Raw genomic sequence first — 20544 nt, 5'->3', positions numbered from 1 at the left:
GGGATTCTCCAGGCAAGAGTCCTGGAGTGGGTCGCCAGTGCCTTCTCCACATGATGTATATGGTTCTCCACTAATCCTTGAAGGCGCTCCAATTCTTACAGGCCCCCAGCAGGAAACTGTGTCCATGACCTGGGCTTTTCTCCACTCATCTCCCTCCCACTTCTAATCTATGTCTCAAGAATCACATTCATCCCTCCTCACATTGTCCATTGTTCTTTCTATGACCCTAGGTGGGTAACCCCATTCCCTTTTTATTCAGGTGACTTCAGTATAGGTTTATCTTGTAGGATCAGGCTTTGGGTTAGATTTTATTCAAAGATGTGTGCTAGTCCATTTGTTTTTTTCAAATTACTTTTATTTTCTCTACTGAAAAACAAGAGTAGTCTTATACAAAATATAAACAAAGCAAATGTGAATGATAAAGTTTAAATGCTATGAATGGCGTAAATATTTCCGATAATTTAAATAAATAAATAAACATTACAACTTTTTAAGATATGGAAAATGGATACTTACATCTGTTTTGAAAAGTTATGGTAACAAAACATTTAACATACATTTAAATAATCCCATATATTAGCTATTACTTATATGTCATCTGACACAAAACTAGAGTTAAAGGTTGCACTTTGAGTCTTAGAAAATAGCCATTTAGTTGACCAGATGAACTGTTTTCACATTCAACACCTTCTTTATTTCCTGAGTTTTCCAATGAGCTCATTGGCAAAGACCAAGCACCTTCTGATTTCCACACTGACAACCTCCCAGGCACAGTGGCTGTATTCTTTCTCTTTGAGATACACACTGATTCGCTGGAAGTAACTCTTCACAGCCAATCTGGAGTTCTCACTCCCAGGAGGTGACTGTTCCGGTGTCCTTCCCTCCCTCAGACACGTGTCCAGGTCCTCCAACTGCTGATCAAGTCCCACGAGGAATCTGTCCAGGAGGCTCTTGTCCCGACCTGCAGAAGAGCCTGTGGTGCTGAAGAGCTGGAAGGTCTGCTGGAGCAACTCGTGCACAACAGCTGTGGCTTCTGTCTCCTCAAGCCTGGTCCCATGCACCAGGGTCTGAGGAAATCTGAAGTCAGTCCTGTCCCTCAGACAGGACACAATGGGCACTCTCTCCATCTGACTCCAACGTGTGAAGCTTTCCAGATTGCTGTGGTGGCTCGCAGGCAGCTCACAGCCCAGGGAGCACATGGGGCTGGAGCAGAGCATCACCAGGGCCAGCAGCACAGTGACAGGGAGGGCCATTGGGACGCTGGGGGCTCGCAGGACTGCCTGCAGGGGAGGTCTAGGCAAATTCTGAGGGCTTGGGGTGATGGGTGGCTCTTAAAGAGTGAGTAGAGAAACTTTCATTTTCTGGGTTTTTCCACAGTTTGCCCTTTCCTTTCTTTTCCTACTCTTTGTAATGAAATCAATAAAAGTGCTAATTTTTGCCATGAATGCCTAGGTGGGGGACATCAAATCATGCGTGCCACTGTGGTTCATAGCTACACAGCCGTATGTTATGCTTTTTATACCTCCTTAGTTGTTCCTGGGAGAAGAGTCTGGTCAAAGTCAGAGAAGGAAGAAATATTCATACAAAACGTGGCTTTTCCAGGTCACCAAGAAATGCTCAGTACGAAAAGAGCTTATGAGAGAAGCTATTGATTTTTCTCATGTTTTCCTCATTTACCCTTTTCTCCCTTCTTTAAAAAATTTCAGTTGTGATTGTACCTTTACGACATCACCTGAGTAGGCCTTAAGCTCCCTGGAGACATTATAGGGAACACTATCACTAATATCATTTGTTAAAAATGAGTTATTTTGCAACTATAATCCACAAGTCACCTTTTAAGGTGTTGGTTGTCCTAAAACATTCATGTTTGCCTGTGCTTATTTCTCTTTCTCCTCTACCACTACAATATTTCACAGGATACTTTGCTTCAGTCTTTGTGAGATAGTACAGATAATCTCATCTCCTTAAATATTTCACTAGGAAGTGAACTAAGTAATCCCTTTAATTATGTAACATTTGACTGCCCTGATAGATTGTAAGCTCCCTAAAGGCAGTAATGGCACATGTGGGGAATCCAGGAAGGTGTCTGTCCCAGAGGAAGTGCACCAAGGGGTCTCTGTCCCATTGTTGTTGGTCACTAAGGCGTGTCCACTCTCTTTGATCCCATGGACTACAGCACGCCAGGCTTCCCTGTCCTTCTCTATCTCTCAGAGATTGTTAAAATTCATGTTCATTGAGTCGATCCAATGCAATCGAAACATCTCATCCTCTGATGACTCCTTCTCGTCCTGCCCTCAATCTTTCCCAGCATCAGGGTCTTTTCCAGTGAGTGGGCTCTTCCCATCAGGCGGCTGAAGTATTGGAGCTTCAGCTCTGTCCCAGAAGTAGTTCTAAGAGAACTATACACACCAAAGTTTGAGTAGACCTAGTATTTGAAGACTGTTTCAGAAAATGATAATCTGCAAACAGAGTAAGAGTAAATTTAAATGGATTTTTTAACTTTCTGGATAATTTCTCAAAATATTATCTCAGGTGGAAGCAGAGACTCTCAGAGTTGTTGTTTAATTGCCATAATCTGCCAGGCTCCTCTGTAGATCTCAACGTAACACCACTTGAAATATAGGATTGGAACTTATGAGGTGCAAAGGGAACTGTGTACTCAGCTGTCATCTACTGACTGTCATGTCCCTGGAATGAGCGAATGGCACTTTTGTGACAATGACGAATAGGAACTGGAAAGGAAGACCTTACTAAGTGTTCCTCTAAAATAGGAAGCACATTGTCAGAGCAGACAGCTCGGTCCGGTGCATGAGACAGTGGACATGGGGGCAAGACTCCTGGGTTGATGTCACAGCTGCAGCCTGCGCTGCCTGTGTGACCTTCGGCACTACGGTTGCCTCCTCTTATATGGAACTGATAATCATATAAGTTTCTCTGGATTTTTCTGAAGATTGTAGGACAGAACGTACTTCTGACAATGCTTGGACACATAAGATTTCAGTATCTGTTTACTGTTCCCACGAGGCAGAAAATATACACATCCAACTATGGAAACGGGATAGAATTTCCCTGAGATGACCTGCTTCCCTCCCCTTAATGCTCAGCTCACTGGTCAGCATTATAACATCTAATCTCATCTCTTGTGGGAACATGATGTGCTGTCCAAACACTACATCTAGTAGCTTCCAGCTAACAGCTGACCCCTCACACATGAATAAAATGACCGTCCAGTCTGTACCCCAGTCTCTTTTCAGGGTGAGTTAATAGGTTTACATCCTCAGAATCCAATACCATCCACGAAGAGTGAGAAATGTAAACAGACAAATAAAGATAAATAGACACTGGGAGTCAGCAAAGCTGTCCACTATCCTTTTAGGTAACACTGTGCCTAAGAGCCTGCTACCCTCCCCTGGCTCTGTCTGCAGCTAAGCCATTTCACATAAGCTGGTCTGAAATCTGTCACTCTGTAGAGCTCTTCATCCCTGTTTGTGTAGTTAAGTGACATTTGTCATTTGGACAGAGACGTCACTATAGTTTTTTCATTACATCATTTATTTGACCTTTGTGGGTTACTTCTTCACTCACTGCTTCCTTTTACTTTCTAGGAATGTTCATTGAGTGGAAAGTTTTGATCTCTTGAAATCGCGAAGGAAATACATTAACTATTCTATTCATTTACATTTCTGTTCCTTTTTTTGCCATAAACGTCAAAGTGGAAATTGAAAAGATTGTAGGAGCATTAGCACAGCTTTTACAAACTGAAATACACATGACAAAGAAGAGGTAGCAATATGAAAACCGTATAAAAGGACCTAATAAAAAAGTGGGTTGCTTGGACATGGCAAGGACAAGGACCTGGGATAAAAAAAGGGACATTCTCACCACTTGAACACTTGGACAGGAGCGGTGGTTACACTTTACTTTCATGAGAGTGACTTTGGAGGATTCATCATCTTGGTTATAGGCTTAGTTTGTAACCAGGAAGGGTCAATTTTGAATTTACACTGGATCTGCTTCTGTGACTTCAATTGTTTTTGTCCCAGAAATTCACATTTGGGAAGGCCAGAATCACAGATCGATACGACATCTTTGTTTGTTGACATGACATGAGATATTCCATTTCACACCACCCATGAAATGACTATCAGGAAGTACAACTAACACATCCGCCTACCTGAGGCTTGCTGGCTGTTCTGGGAGATATTTTCAGGAATTAAACCTCCTTTACTTTGTTTCCTCACCTCCCCCCATATCTGATTCATAAAAGAGTCTGATACCCAGGACCCCCACAAGACGGTTATTTTGAGGCACTAGCCTTTCCTCTTCTCAGTCAGCCAGTTCCCGAATAAAGCCCTTTCCTGCTCCCAACACCTCGTCTTGGATTCATTGATTTACCCAGCTGCAAGCAGAGCAACTTGGACTCTGTAACAAGCTCAGCATTTTGACTGGCACATAATAAATGTTTAGTAATTTCCTCAGTTATGGAGAGTAAATAAAACCAAAATTGACAAATTAAAAGTTCTGCTGAGGAGAATAAGGTGAGATCCATGCATATAAAGCTCAGATATTTTTCACGTCTGATCAAGTCTTTCAAGAGGAATATGCAGAGGCAGCAAAAGAAGATTTGAAAAAGAAGTCTAACAAAGTTTCCTTAAAAGTTGATCTTAGCATCAGGGAGAAAGATCCAATAGCTCTTAATATATCATTAGTTCCAAGTTACTGACATAGTAAGCATTCCATGGAATTAGAACATCTACGTTTTTAATGAATACATTTTACTTCAATGTAAGGATACAGAAGAGCAGAAACTCATGACAGATTTCCAGGCTGTTGAAGTGAAAGGCAAGCCCAAAATGAGGTAGTACATGTATCTGGGTAAACTCAGAATATGAACATTTTGGACTTAATATTTAAGAGGCACACAACAGAAGATCCTTAGATGAAGATGAAGCAATGCTCACAATTGCTCATCTCAACTGGAATGCTTCCTTGAGGAATTGACCAATGGTTCTTCATCTCCTCAATGATGATACTGATGATGCTCATCTCTAACCCCATCTCTTCCTCTGAATCCACGAACTGCCTCAGAGCCTTGACTTGGAAAAGCAGGAGACCTTCACATTTGCATCAAATAAACACAATCTCTCTCTTTCCTGTCTGGGCTACAGGAAAGACTTCAGATTCCCTCAGGAGCAGGTGAGTGGCGGCCAGCTCCAGAGGCCCAGGCCTTTTCTGTGCTCCACGAGATGCTCCAGCAGAGCTTCAACCTCTTCCACACAGAGCACGCCTCTGCTGCCTGGGACACCACCCTCCTGGAGCAGCTCTGCACTGGACTCCATCAGCAGCTGGACGACCTTGACGCCTGCCTGGGGCAGGTGATGGAAGAGGAAGACCCTGCCCTGGGAAGGACGGGCCCCACACTGGCCGTGAAGAGGTACTTCCAGGGCATTCATGTCTACCTGAAAGAGAACGAACACAGTGACTGGGGCTGGGAAACTGTCAGAGTGGAAATCACGAGGCGCTTTCTGTGTTAACTGTTTCCTAAGAAAACTCAGGAAGTAAGAAGGAACCTGATTCTCAGTGACTCGTGTCCTAGCACAGACTCTTCATTTTCAGTCATTTCCAAAACTCTGATTTCTGCCTTAGCTATGAAATAGTTTGAGTGACATTTGATATTGGCATTAATATTGAGAATATCAATATCCATCTGCTTTTAGAATTAGAGGAAATATATCTGATGCCCTGTGGCTGAATGTTATGGAATAACATGTTTTTCTATGAATGTACCTCATTTATTGGAGAAGGGGACCGACAGAGGATGAGATGGCTGGATGGCATCACTGACTCGATGGAGGTGAGTCTGAGTGAACTTCGGGAGTTGGTGATGGACAGGGAGGCCTGGCATGCTGCGATTCATGGGATTGCAAAGAGTCGGTCACGACTGAGCGACTGAACTGAACTGACTGAACTCATTTATTTATATTAATTTATTTACTTTTATGGTACTTGCATTTATGTTATATTTATTACATGCACGCGTGCTATTCATGCTAAGTCACTTCAGTCGTGTCCGACTCTATGCGATCCTATGGACAGCAGCCCCCCAGGCTCCTCTGTCCACAGGATTCTTGAGGCAAGAATACTGGAGTGGGTTGCCATTTCCTTCTCCAATTTATTCCATAAGAATATAGAATTTTCTTTAATACAAACGTACCTTTTATTTACTCATGAAATGTATTTGAAGACATGTTTCTTCCTCTTCCTTTTGAATCTTTTCCCAGAGGCCTAATGCTGTAAAACTACATATAGAAAGATGTTGTGCAGTGTGTTCCTTTATTTGCTGGCCTTGTGGAGAGTTTTCAGTATGAGAGGCAGAGGTCCTGACCTTACAGAGCTCACACTGAAGCAAGGACATTGCCACGAAAGAAGTAGTTATAAGATAATTAGGTATTTACATTTGGGCCCTGGGCTACACAGAAGTATCAGATGCTGATGGCAGTGAGTATCCTGGGAAGCTCATTTAGACCACCTTTAAATGACTTAGCAGCAGCAGCAGCAGTCTCCCCAGGGAAGTAATCCGATGTATGAGACTTGAAGAATGAGCATGAAATTTGTTAAGTAACTCATGAAGAGCAAAATTTACCAGAATAAAAAAAAAACTAATAATACAAAACAAAGCATAGCATATAGAGTGTCCCTGCACAGGAATGGTTCTGGTACTTTTAGAGACGTGAACAAGACCGAAGTCGGTAGACTGTATTCATGCATGTAGGGGCTATCATGACATGAGCCTGGAGATATGGAAAAGGGCCCAGAGATAGACTTTTGAATGATGTTAGATTTTATCTTAAGAACCAAGGAAATTACTTGCGAATTTAAAGCTACAGAGCCACTCGGACCAAAGCAGATGCAGGGAAATTCATGAAACCAGCAGTTCTCAAAGTGTGGTCTGTGGGCCCCTGCAGATCCCCAGGACACTCTACAGGGATTCATGAGGAAAAATAATTACTATAGTGATATCAAGATCTTATCTGTCTTTTCCACCACAGTAACAACTTCTGCTGGTGGTGCAAATACAGCGCTGGGCAAGACTACAGAGCTGCAGTGTGGATCTGAGCAGGGGCACCTCAGTGCCTAGTCATTGTCATGCTTTTACGTATCATATACTTGAAGTTCGAAAAAAGGACAGTTTTACGTAAGAAGATCCTTCGTGAAACAGCAAGATGAGGAATTTTATGAAATCTTAACTTTGGAGTACACATTTACAAATATTCTCCGTTGTAGTCTTTTTAACATGTTGTGTGACAGGCACGTCTGCTGCATGCCTGGTGATTGTTCTAAGGAGAAGCACTTGGATGATGATTATGTGACTTATGAGCTAGACTACCACTCTCTTGAGAAGATCAAGCTTTACTCCACAGAATGACAGTCAAATCATGGTCACTCAGAAGTGCACATTTGACAGATACTTTCTTATACTATTTCTATTAATGTTATATGAATATTCTTGTTGACTTTAATGAATGAGGCCAATCTATTTTCTATTCATGTCTCCAGGATATGAATTCATCTCAGTGTGTATCTTTGCTTCTGAAAATTTGACACGTAGTGATTTAATTTCCATTACTTACAAAATTTCTAATTCTATGGTTTAATTTTGACCTGACATAATTTATCAGGATGATGTTACATCTTTAAATGATGCTTTAAAATAATATTAAAATTAATTGTAGGCATTGTGATCTGGGCACACAACTTAAAACAATATTTTTCCCCTGGAGGAATTATGGATATTTTCTGTGAAGTCTAATGTATGATAATTTTCATGGATGGTTTATAGATATTTGAAAGAAGTTATATTTCCTATTGTAGGTTAAGGGCCCAAGAGTGTTAATTGCTAATTTCCTCCTCTAAATGATAGTTTCCATTCTTCTCTTTACTACTTTATGTATGGTGTTTTACAGACTAGTAGCATTGTACTGTGGAGAAGGTACTGGCACCCCACTCCAGTACTCTTGCCTGGAAAATCCCATGGACAGAGGAGTCTAGTAGGCTGCAGTCCATGGGGTCAGTAAGAGTCGTGTCACTTTCCCTTTTCCCTTTCATGCATTGGAGAAGGAAATGGCAACCCACTCCAGTGTTCTTGCCTAGAGAATCCCAGGGATGGGGGAGCCTGGTGGGCTGCCGTCTATGGGGTCGCACAGAGTTGGACACGAATGAAGTGACTTAGCAGCAGCAGCATTCTACTGGGCTTCCCAGGTGGAGCTAATGGTAGAGAACCTGCCTGCCAATTCAGGAGACAAGAGGAGACACCAGTTTGATGCCTGGGTCAGGAAGATCCCCTGGAGGAGGGCATGGCAACCCACTCCAGTATTCTTGCCTGGAGAATCCCATGGACAGAAGAGCCTGGCACCCTATGGTCCACAGAGTCACAGAGAGTCAGACACGACTGAAGCAACTGGGCTCGCAGGCACAGCATTGAGGTAAAACTTCAGTGCTCCAGTGTTTCTGTTCACATTGCTATATAACGTTATATTTTTTACTCATTGTTTTATACTATTTGAAATTTAGCTCAAGCATTTTTAAAATTTAATTATAGATTCAATGTGTTTCCTATGTATATTGAACTTCTTTCTCACAAAGAATAATTTCTTTCTCACGTGATTGTTTCTGGAATTCTCAAATGTATGAATATTGATATGAATGACAAAGATCTCATTGATGTTAACATTGCCACCTCTAATTATTTCCTACATTGTATTTTCGGGCTGTGTATTGGCCCCCTTCTGTGTTGCCCCTGTTTTGGTATTAAGTATTTAGTATTATTGCCAAATTCAGACATAAATTGAAGAAAGTAGGGAAAACCACTAGACCATTCAGGTATGACCTAAATCAAATCTCTTATGATTATACAGTGGAAATAAGAAATAGATTTAAGAGCCTAGATCTGATAGATAGAATGCCTGATGAACTATGGAATGAGGTTCGTGACATTGTACAGGAGACAGGGATGAAGACCATTCCCATAGAAAAGAAATGCAAAAAAGCAAAAAGCCTGTCTGGGGAGGCCTTACAAATAGCTGTGAAAAGAAGAGAAGCGAAAAGCAAAGGAGAAAAGGAAAGATATAAACATCTGTGTTCAGAGTTCCAAAGAACAGCAGGAGGAGATTAGAAAGCTTTCTTCAGCGATCAATGCAAAGAAATAGAGGAAAACAACAGAATGGGAAAGACTAGGGATCTCTTCAAGAAAATCAGAGATGCCAAAGGAACATTTCATGCAAAGATGAGCTCAATAAAGGACAGAAATGGTATGGACCTAATAGAAGCAGAAGATATTAAGAAGAGATGGCAAGAATACACAGAAGAACTGTACAAAAAAGATCTTCACGACCCAGATAATCACGATGGTGTGATCACTGACCTAGAGCCAGACATCCTGGAATGTGAAGTCATGTAGGCCTTAGAAAGCATCACTACAAACAAACCTAGTGAAGGTGATGGAATTCCAGTTGAGCTATTCCAAATCCTGAAAGATGATGCTCTGAAAGTGCTGCACTCAATATGCCAGCAAATTTGGAAAACTCAGCAGTGGCCACAGGACTGGAAAAGCTCAGTTTTCATTCCAATCCCAAACAAAGGCAATGCCAAAGAATGCTCAAACTACCGCACAATTGCATTCATCTCACATGCTAGTAAAGTAATGCTCAAAATTCTCCAAGCCAGGCTTTAGCAATATGTGAACCGTGAACTTTCTGATGTTCAAGCTGGTTTTAGAAAAGGCAGAGGAACCAGAGACCAAATTGCCAACATCCGCTGGATCATGGAAAAAGCAAGAGAGTTCCAGAAAAACATCTATTTCTGCTTCATTGACTATGCCAAAGCCTTTGACTATGTGGATAACAATAAACTTGGAAAATTCTGAAAAAGATGGGAATCCCAGACCACCTGATCTGCCTCTTGAGAAATTTGTATGCAGGTCAGGAAGGAACAGTTAGAACTGGACATGGAACAACAGACTGGTTCCAAACAGGAAAAGGAGTATGTCAAGGCTGTATATTGTCACCCTGTTTATTTAACTAATATGAAGAGTACATCATGAGAAACGCTGGACTGGAAGAAACACAAACTGGAATCAAGATTGCCGGGAGAAATATCAATAACCTCAGGTATGCAGCTGACACCACCCTTATGGCAGAAAGTGAAGAAGAATTCAAAGCCTCTTGATGAAAGTGAAAGTGGAGAGTGAAAAAGTTGGCTTAAAGCTGAACATTCAGAAAACGAAGATCATGGCATCCGGTCCCATTACTTCATGGGAAATAGATGGGGAAACAGTGGAAACAGTGTCAGACTTTATTTTTCTCGGCTCCAAAATCACTACAGATGGTGACTGCAGCCATGAAATTCAAAGACGCTTACTCCTTGGAAGGAAAGTTATGACCAAGCTAGATAGCATATTCCAAAGCAGAGACATTACTTTGCCAACAAATGTTCGTCTAGTCAAGGCTATGGTTTTTCCTGTGGTCATGTATGGATGTGAGAGTTGGACTGTGAAGAAAGCTGAGCGCCAAAGAATTGATGCTTTTGAACTGTGGTGTTGGAGAAGACTCTTGAGAGTCCCTTGGACTGCAAGGAGATCCAACCAGTCCATCCTAAAGGAGACCAGTCCTGGGTGTTCATCAGAAGGAATGATGCTAAAGCTGAAACTCCAGTACTTTGGCCACCTCATGTGAAGAGTTGACTCATTGGAAAAGGCTCTGATGCTGGGAGGGCTTGGGGGCATGAGGAGAAGAGGAAGACAGAGGATGAGATGGCTGGATGGCATCACTGACTCGATGGACGTGAGTCTGAGTGAACTCCGGGAGTTGGTGATGGACAGGGAGGCCTGGCGTGCTTCGATTCATGGGGTCGCAAAGAGTCGGACACGACTGAGCGACTGATCTGATCTGATCTGATTATTTGATTTTAGGTTTTTCTTCCTCTTCCAAGTAATAATGGAGTTTGTGTATTAAATCAATCGATAGCATCTTTAACGTGTAAGCAGATTCTATGAATTTTTTATTATTTTAACCTTTTTTATCATTTTGTGTCTCAAATGTGTTGGATTTATGCTTTACTTTTAACATGACTTTTACATGGGTTTTGACTCTTGTCATACGCCATTCAGTTCTCCAACAGTCATTTATTTTAGTAAATATGTAATGGTAAAGCAATTTAGACTTTCTCTGAATCCTTGAATGAAAAACTAAAGAACGAATACTGCAAAATTTAAAGTAATTTGAGACTTCCTTGGCCGTCAGTGGTTAGGACTCAAAGTTTTCATTGCTGTGGGCCTGGGTTCGATCCCCAGTCAGGAAACTAATGCCTCTTAAACCACGTGGCACAGCCAAAATAATAACAAACTCTTTAAAGTACCTTCCACTCATGTGACTACTCACTTGTAGTTCTTACTAGCACTGTTGCTTTTCATCAACACAGCAAATGCTCACAAGAGACTTGATAGGACTAGAGATGCATGTGAAGCTATGGTCAAGTGTAAACCCAGGGGAATGTCTAAAAGTTAAAGGAAAACACATTGTTTACTTAAGAAAATGAAAACACATTAAGTTTGAATGCTGTTAGAATGGTGGAAAGTGGATGCAGTTTGCAAAATGAGTGCCATGTATTCCAAATATAATGATTGGCACTTTTTGGAGTCCTGTGGTTACTAGGGCCCTAATCAATTTGAATGAAACAATTCTCACTTTAAGGTGAAGCATATGAGAATATAGCAAAGAGTTTCATCTTCTTATCTAGCTTGTAAACTAGCTGTGAAGGCAGTTCTCATCCTGCGAGTCAAAATCTTTTTGAATGATGATGATGCTCCTGCCATCATTAGACATCAGGTCTCCTGACCTGTTCTTCAACACGTCTATAGAGACTGCATCCAGGTACATGTACAACTAAGGAAAGCACGGGGAAATCTACATTCAGTGTCACATAGACTCTCTCATAAAACTACCCCGCAAGCTTTAACCAAGAAAGCAGGTGAACCAGGTGAGGTCTGAGAGGAGAGTTTAAGCGGCAGGGGTTACTTCGTCACACCAGGCTCTCCATCTGTCCCTGGAAGTCTTTGATGGCCTTTCTTCAGGGATCCGTTATCGAGCATTGGACTAGAGCAAGGAGCAAGCTACAGTACTGAGAGAATGAAGAGCTGAGGCAACCTCCATCTCTGTGTTCTAGGTCCTCAGCCTTGTAGTCTTGGTTGACTACTGAGTGATGCATTCATGAACAAACAGGAACTGGAGTTACACTTCCATCTATGGGCTGTAGTCAAATACTGGCTTCAGTTCAGTTCAGTTCAGTGGCTCAGCTCAGTCTTATTCTGCTTGTTGCGATCCCATGGATTGCAGCATGCCAGGCTTCCCTGTCCATCACCAACTCCCGGAGTTTACGCAAACTCATGTCCATTGAGTTGGTGATGCCATCCAACCATCTCATCTTCTGTGGTCCCCTTCTCCTCCCTCCATAAATCTTTCCCAGCATCAAGGTCTTTTCAAATTAGTCAACTCTTCGAATCAAGTGGCCAAAGCATTCGCGTTTCAGCTTCAATGTCAGTCCTTCCAATGAGCATTCAACTGATTTCCTTTAGGATGGACTGGTTTCATCTCCTTGCAGCCCAAGGGACTCAAGAATCTTCTCCAACACCACAGTTCAAGCACATCAGTTCTTCAGCGCTCAGCTTTCTTTATAGTCCAACTCTCACATTCATACATGACTACTGGAAAAACCATAGCTTTGACTAGATGGACCATTGTTGCCAAAGTATGTCTCTACTTTTTAATATGCTGTCTAGGTTGGTCATAACTTTTCTTCCAAGGAGTAAGCTTTTTATTCCATTTCTGCAGGCACCATCTGCAGTGGTTTTGGAGCCCCAGAAAATAAAGTCTGCCACAGTTTCCACTGTTTCTCCACTATGTGCCATGAAGTGATGAGACTGGATGCCATGATCTTAGTTTTCTGAAAGTTGAGGTTTAAGTGGACTCTTCCCTTTTTCATGTTCTCAAGAGATTCTTTTGTTCTTCACTTTCTGCCTTAAGGGTGGTGTTATCTGCATATCTGAGGTTATTGATCTTTCTCCCCGCAATCTTGATTCCAGCTTGTGCTTCATCTGGCCCAGTGTTTCTCATGATGTACTCTATATATAAGTTAAATAAGCAGGGTGATAATATACAGCCTTCACGTACTCCTTTTCCTATTTGGAACCTGTCTGTTGTTCCATATCCAGTTCTAACTGTTGCTTCCTGACCTCCATACAGATTTCTCAAGAGCAGTCAGGTGGTCTGGGATTACCATCTCTTTCAGAAGTTTCCACAGTTTATTGTGGTCCACATAGTCAAAGGCTTTAGCATAGTCAATAATGCAGAAATAGATGTTTTTCTGGAACTCTCTTGCTTTTTCGATGATCCAGCGGACGTTGCCAATTTATTCTCTGGTTCCTCTGTCTTTTCTAAAACCAGCTCGAACATCTGGAAGTTCACAGTTCATGTATTGTTGATGCCTGGCTTCGAGAATTTTGAGCATTCCTTTGCTAGTGTGTAAGATGAATGCAATTGTGTGGTAGTTTGAGCATTTTTGGCATTGCCTTTCTTAGGGACTGGAATGAAAACTGAGCTTTTCCAGTCCCGTGGCCACTGCTGAGTTTTCCAAATTTCCTGGCATATTGAGTTTAGAGATTGGCTATATTGGTTTCCTCTGAACTCCAGCTGGGAAGAAGGCAGGAAATTAGAAATCAAAGAACAGTGAGCTGTCCTGCCAATTTAAACACAAAGTAGCAAATACAGAAGTGAAGAAAAAACAATTCACATTCACACTAGTCATTCTAGTAATGTGAAATGTATGTTCCTAGACGCACATATTCATCTTCTTTTTCAATAATGGGAAAAAATGGATTTTCATTATTACATGCATTAGCCATTTTCCCTCTATTTTTATATCCTTAGCCATGGACATTTTATGACCATATCATTTTTTCCAAAGTATGAATTTCATACATTAAACCTATCCATTTTGTCCCATCCATAAAGTGAATTACATAGTTTTCTATTGTTTTATTATTTTTCTTGATGAAACATACTTGACTCATATTTGTTTTTGATGATTTACAAATGATGTACAATTTAAAAAATAAGGTAAGGTACTTTTCTCATGGTCTTGATATTATTTCAGATCTAACATGGTTTCCAAGGAGGATTATAAATTTTTTGAATTTTATTACACATATGAGAAACGCTGGGCTGGAAAAAGCACAAGCTGGAATCAAGATTGCCAGGAGAAATATCAGTAACCTCAGATATGCAGATGACACCACCCTTATGACAGAAAGTGAAGAGGAGCTAAAAAGCCTCTTGATGAAAGTAAAAGAGGAGAGTGAAAAAGTTGGCTTTGAGCTCAACATTCAGAAAACAAAGATCATGGCATCTGGTCCCATCACTTCATGGCAAACAGATGGGGAAACAGTGGAAACAGTGTCAGACTTTATTTTTCTCGGCTCCAAAATCACTGCAGATGGTGACTGCAATCATGAAATTAAAAGACACTTACTCCTTGGAAGAAAAGTTATGACCAGCCTAGATAGCATATTCCAAAGCAGAGACATTACTTTGTCAACAAAGGTCCGTCTAGTCAAGGCTATGGTTTTTCCATTGGTCATTATGGATGTGAGAGTAGGTTTGTGAAGGAAGCTGAGCGCCGAAGAATTGATGCTTTTGAACTGTAGTGTTGGAGAAGACTCCTGAGAGTCCCCTGGACTGCAGGGAGATCCAACCAGTCCATTCTGAAGGAGATCAGCCCTGGGAGTTCTTTGGAGAGAATGATGCTAACGCTGAAACTCCAGTACTTTGGCCACCTCATGTGAAGTGTTGACTCATTGGAAAAGACTCTGATGCAGGATGGATTGGGGGCAGGAGGAGAAGGGGATGACAGAGGATGAGATGGCTGGATGGCATCACTGACTTGATGGACATGATTTTAGTGAACTCCAAGATTTGGTGATGGACAGCAAGGCCTGGTGTTCGGCAGTTCATGGGGTCGTATAGAGTCAGACACGACTGAGCGACTGAACTGTAGTCGGACACGAGTGAGCGACTGAACTGACTTGAACACATATAAGACACTGAATCATTTTCATTATTATATTTTAACTAAATGTAGAAACATTCCAGCATTGGGACTTCCAGTGATAACTTGGGAACTCCAGGATGTATATTGTTTTCTTATGTGAACCATGATAACATCGAAAATCACACACAAACTTTCCTTTGTGTTGCTCTAATTTTATACATGGTTGTTGTTGTTTGGTCCATCAGTTGCTTCTGACTGTTTGTGTCCCCATGAACAGTAGCCTGCCAGCGTCCTCTGACAAGAATACTGGAGTGGGTTGTCATTTCCTTATAGAGGGGATCTTCCCACCCTAGGGATGGAACCCGCATCGCCTGTCTCCTGCAGTGGCAGGCAGATTCTTTACCACTAGTGCCATCTCATCTGTTAAATTGTAAGTTCACATAGAGTTTCATTAATTTTAACTTAGAAAAGCATCAGGATTTCACATGGAACTGTTGTAGTCACAAATTCTATTTAAATGTTCTAATTGTTGAAACATTTCTTTTGTATTTAGAATATTTCATTCTGTGTATCACAATTCAGATTGCACGCATGGAAAACAAAACAGAGAGGATTTTTTGGAATGAATATGCCAATCGCAGTACATAAATTTTCCACCATAATAGCAATTTCAAAAATTCAAATTTTGAAAATCTTCAGCCATCATGTAAAACAGAATCTCTATAACATCTATGGTTTCCCTGACCTAAATTAACCACGTTTCTAGAGAACCAGTTTGAGGTACAGCTAAATCAGACCCCCCCAAAAAATACCTATACATATATAGTTGTATCAACATTCAAAAAATGAGGATCATGGCATACAGTCCCTTCACTTCATGGCAAATAGATGCAGAAAAATTGGCAACACTGTCAGATTTTATTTTCTTGGGGTCCAAAATTACTATGGACAGATGGTGAATGCAGCCACAAAATTAAAAGACTCTTTCTCCTCGGAAGAAATTTTATGAGAAATATAGACAGTGTGTTAAAAAGCAGAGATACCATGTTGCCAACAAACGTCCATGTAGTCAAAGTTATGGTTTTTCCAGTAGTCATGTATGGATGTCATTTGGACCAAAAAGAAAGCTGAGCGCCGAAGAATTCATGTTTTTGAACTGTGGTACTGAAGAAGATTCTTGAGAGTCTCTTGGACTGCAAGGACATCAAACCAGTCAATCCTAAAAGAGATCAACCCTGAATATGCATTGAAAGCACGGGTGCTGAAGCTGCAGCTCTAATGCTTTGGCCACCTGCTGAGAAGAAACCGACCCTTTGAAAATGACCCTGATGCTGTGGAAGATTGAGGGCAGGAGGAGAAGGGGGTGACAGAGGATGAGTTGGTTGCTTGGCATCACTGACTCAATGGACATGAGTTTGAGCAAACTTGGGAGATAGTGAAGGACAGGGAAGCCTGGCATGCTACAGTTCATGGGGTCACAGACAGTCAGATATAACTAAGCGACTGAACAAAAATACATACACATATATAAATACACACACGTGTACAATATATATTAAATAAGTATATACATGTGTCTTGCTACTTTAACATAAAAGGGTGAACAGCAAATGTTTACTTGAATTGCTATCTTATCCTCTATTATTTATTCTCCTGCACCATAAATGTTACCTCATCAGCAGGATAACAGCAAGACTAATTAGGTGACTGGTAGCGGTATTAATAGACTAAGCATAGTAATGTGTCAAATATTTTATAAAGTGTTTCATCAATTGCGATTAATTTTCTCTCTTAACTCTTTGTGGATACAAAAATTTGTTTTTGTTTTTTTGTCCTCTCACAGAGCATATGTGAGATATTTTTTGAAGCTCATTTTTAGGAAGACTGACTTCAACTTTCCATTTCCAATATTTAGAAGATCAGGATGAGGTTCTTGGGCCTGGACCCAAATGGAAGACTCACTCATCACGTTTTCTTCAGTCATCCTCAAGTAGTTGCAAGGAACTGCCTGATTCTTCTTTTCTTGTCTCCCTCAGGTAGTAAGGAAACAGCCTGTAATGTGTCTACACTGTGGATATTTTCCTGTAGGCAATGCCTTTGGGGATCAGCTTGAATGTTTCTTTCAAACAGTGGATGATACTGTGAACTATGACTGGCATTCTTGTCGTTCTCCCCAAAGCTGAACTTGGAGAAAAAGCATTTGGGTCAGATTGTATCTTAAGGAAGTGTGTGGAAGCAACAACAATACTTATTCCCCTCGACCCCCATCAGAACTTCATTTGAACAAATAGTGCAAACGTGAACGCGGTCTCATGCCCTGTCAAGTACAAACTAGCACGTGCCATTGGCACTTGCCATCTACCTACAAGGATTCAATCACGTGTTCTTGCAGCTGCTGATTTTTAACACCCCTGGAAAGGAATCTAAGGTGGAAAGCAGAAGTGAGGCATGCTGTGTGCAGGGAAAACTGGCAGAACAAGTCTTCAGAAGGTTAGCGATTTTCAGGAGCCCATTTTAAGAACTCAATTGTTCTTCTATCTCCTCATATCTAGAAAAGCATGGAAATCCTTCATGGTGATGACTGCTTCTTGTGACTCCAGGAAACCTTCATGACACTGGCAGAAAACTTCCACAAAAAATAGGCACATGATTACATGTATTGCCCCTTCACCAAAATCACATGTATCCCTCTGTGTGTCTTTGGAACAGCTTCTCAGAGCTATCTGAGGTGCTGTCTCCTGGGCTGCAGTCCTCATTTTGCCCCCCAGACACTTAACTTTCAACTATCATGTTGTGCATTTTTGAAAGTCAGCACCCTGAACTTATCTCTTCATCCATTCATCACCCAATAGTTTCCCAACTTGCTTGCAATGAGATTCCCATGAGGATAAATCCAGGCTGTGGAACGTGAGAGGAAGTGCTCTCACCCTGTGTAGTCCTGGCCCTTGGAAACATCCCCTGTGAGCCACCAGACTTCATCCCTTTACTGCCGAGTCTACTAGATCCAAGTACCACAGACAACCTTGGAGTCACATATTGATGATGGAAAAAGCCACAAAACAGAAGGTACCCATGTCCCTGAATCACCCTTTGAATGTAAGCAAACCAGAAGACTCACCTGATCCAGAAGGTGCTCTTCAGGAAGAAAAGATAAGTTTCTATTATGAGGAAAATCCACACAGTTTATTCTTTATCTCCATAGCACCTAGAATTAACTGAGAAAGATTTTTAAGAACAGAGGATCCTGAAGACCTGTCCATGAGAAAGAAACTCTGAACTCTGAGTATAGAAAATATAGTCCCGCAGACATCAAGAGATCTTTTAAAGGATGATCAAAAGATCTTCATAGAAGAAAAGACATTCTCTTCTGCTGTCCACACCTGTTTCTGAAAAATCATGATTTTCATTTCAGTTTTCAGTGCCTGAGGAAATAGGAGCTGCAATTGCTTTAGAACAGGAAGAAACGAAATGGAATTCATTAGCGAGAGTTACAAATATAAACACTTTCATTGTTGCCATTTCTTTGAGGATTCTTACATGAGGGAAAAGCACTTTTAATTTCCACTGTGACAGCGTCTCAGGCAAAGTGGCTGTATTCCAGCTCCCTGAGGTAGAGATGGGTGTCATGGAAATACTCCCGGGCACCAAGTTCCAACGAGAACAGCACAGAATGTCTCCTTGCATCTGCTCCAGTTGTTTCAGACTCTGATCCGGGCTGCCGAGTAGCACGGCTGTCCTCCGTGGTGAAGAATTGGAAGCTCTGCTGGAGCCTCAGATAGTGGTTGCTGGGGCCCTGAGTCATCTGCATTGGAGTGATCATCTCTCTTTTCCAAGGAAATCTGAAGTCGGCTTTGTCCTTTAGGCGCGACTGATGGCGGATCCTTTGCATCTATTTCAAGTGTTTGAAGATTTCCTTGTCTTTCTGGCAGTGGATCCCAGTCCAGCGAAGAGAGCAAGCAGGGATGCAGCAGAGTATCACTCCTTCCACCAGCAAGTGGATGTGGGCCCTAGAGAATGTCAGTGATTCTGCAGATGGCCGGGAGGGGGCGCGCGAGCACCGCGAAACGATGAGCAAAGAGCGCTGAGATGGAACCGCAGACAGCCTGTTTCTCCCGGCGACCGCGAGAGCGCGCACGCTGTGGTTCCATCGTTTTTGCTTTCGAATCGCAGTCTTGAGAATTAGCAGATGACTCTCGTGGTGGTGCTGGAGAGACAGAACGCAGTTTCCACAGAGCTTTTTATAGGAGCACTGATTCAAGGGTGCGCATATCATTAGCCCTTTGATGGAAAAGGGCTGGTTTCCGCTGTCCTGAGTAGGGAGCCAGAATATTGCATGTTCGGAAAGATCGCCTGAGTAGTGGGCTTTCTTTCCACACGTCAACCCGAACTGGCCATGTTTGAAGAAAAGAACCCCCAAGGCGGGGGTTCTGAGCGAGATGAGGCGCTGAGAAGTCGGAGGGCTTGAGGCAAGTGTAAAACAGCGCAGGCGATGAGAATATTGGCGAGAGGACGCTGGGACAGAGTCCTGCACCACGTGAAATCCGGCGCGGGTGGCGGGTGGGTGAGGCTGTTGCGGTTAAGACGGTTGCAAAGTGTTGCGGACAGAGTGAAAGCCGATGTCGCCAGGAGACCAGAGGCTGTGGGGCACTGGGGGCGGTGTTGCGCTCACTCTAGATGCCGCGGTGGCTAAGATTATTCGCTGTCGGACGATGGGCGGGCTTGGTGCTCAAAGTGAAGCACAGCGGAAGCGAGGAGACTATTGGCTATGGGGTGATGGGAGGGCGTTTCTCATACTGGGAACCTGCTTGGCTTTGAGACGCTGAGTCCGCGTTGCGGACACAGTGAAACGTGACGGTGGCGAAAAACTACTGGTGGTGGGACGATTGGACAGCTTTGCGACAAAGTTAAACCCGGCGAAGGGATGAGACTACCGGACGATGGATGGGTGTGGTCCACACAGGGGAACCTGGAAGTGGCGACGAGACTATTCGCTGTGGCAAGACGGTAAGGCATTGGGCACAAAATGAAACACGGTGGCAGAGCTGAGGCTTTTGGCTTCGAGTTGATGGGACGGCTTTGCGGACAGAGTGAAAGCGCGCATAGGTGATGAGACAATCGTCTTGGGGTGGTAGCACCGCGGTGTGGACCAAGAAAACCCGGCGGTGGGGGTGAGACTGTGAGAGATGGGACGATGGGAGGACCTTGAGCACAAAGCGGAGCCAGGTGGAGTCAGTGAGACTACAGGCTTGGAGCCATTTTGGACAACGTGAGAAACAGCCAAGGCGACGAGACTGGCTAGGGGACCCTGGGAGTGCGTTGCAGACAGAGGAGAACTCAGCGGTGGCCAGGGGACAAATAACCATGGGACGGTTTGGGGGACTTTCTGGGGGTGAGACGGAACGCGGCCACCACCTGGGTCAGGGACCAAAGAACTGTGCGCCCCTG

General features: G+C 42.6%; 1 protein-coding gene across 1 annotated transcript; it reads right to left on the bottom strand.

Moving 5' to 3' along the window:
- Positions 1 to 423: 423 nt before the first annotated feature.
- LOC139184526 (interferon alpha-2-like) lies at positions 424 to 19912 on the bottom strand. Its single transcript, XM_070794464.1, has 2 exons — positions 18218 to 19912; positions 424 to 5459 (listed from the first exon to the last, which is right to left on the bottom strand). Exon 2 carries the CDS (start codon positions 1251 to 1253, stop codon positions 693 to 695), a length of 561 nt encoding a protein of 186 aa, XP_070650565.1. The 5' UTR covers positions 1254 to 5459; positions 18218 to 19912; the 3' UTR covers positions 424 to 692.
- Positions 19913 to 20544: the final 632 nt, after the last annotated feature.

The sequence above is a fragment of the Bos indicus genome, chromosome 8, assembly GCF_029378745.1.
Source record: "Bos indicus isolate NIAB-ARS_2022 breed Sahiwal x Tharparkar chromosome 8, NIAB-ARS_B.indTharparkar_mat_pri_1.0, whole genome shotgun sequence".
Lineage (NCBI taxonomy): Eukaryota > Metazoa > Chordata > Mammalia > Artiodactyla > Bovidae > Bos > Bos indicus.
This window is presented reverse-complemented; position numbering and strand designations above follow the sequence as displayed.

Bases quoted from the DNA above. Each gene is read 5' to 3' on its own strand.
- LOC139184526 (XM_070794464.1), bottom strand. From the start codon at position 1,253: ATGGCCCTCCCTGTCACTGTGCTGCTGGCCCTGGTGATGCTCTGCTCC.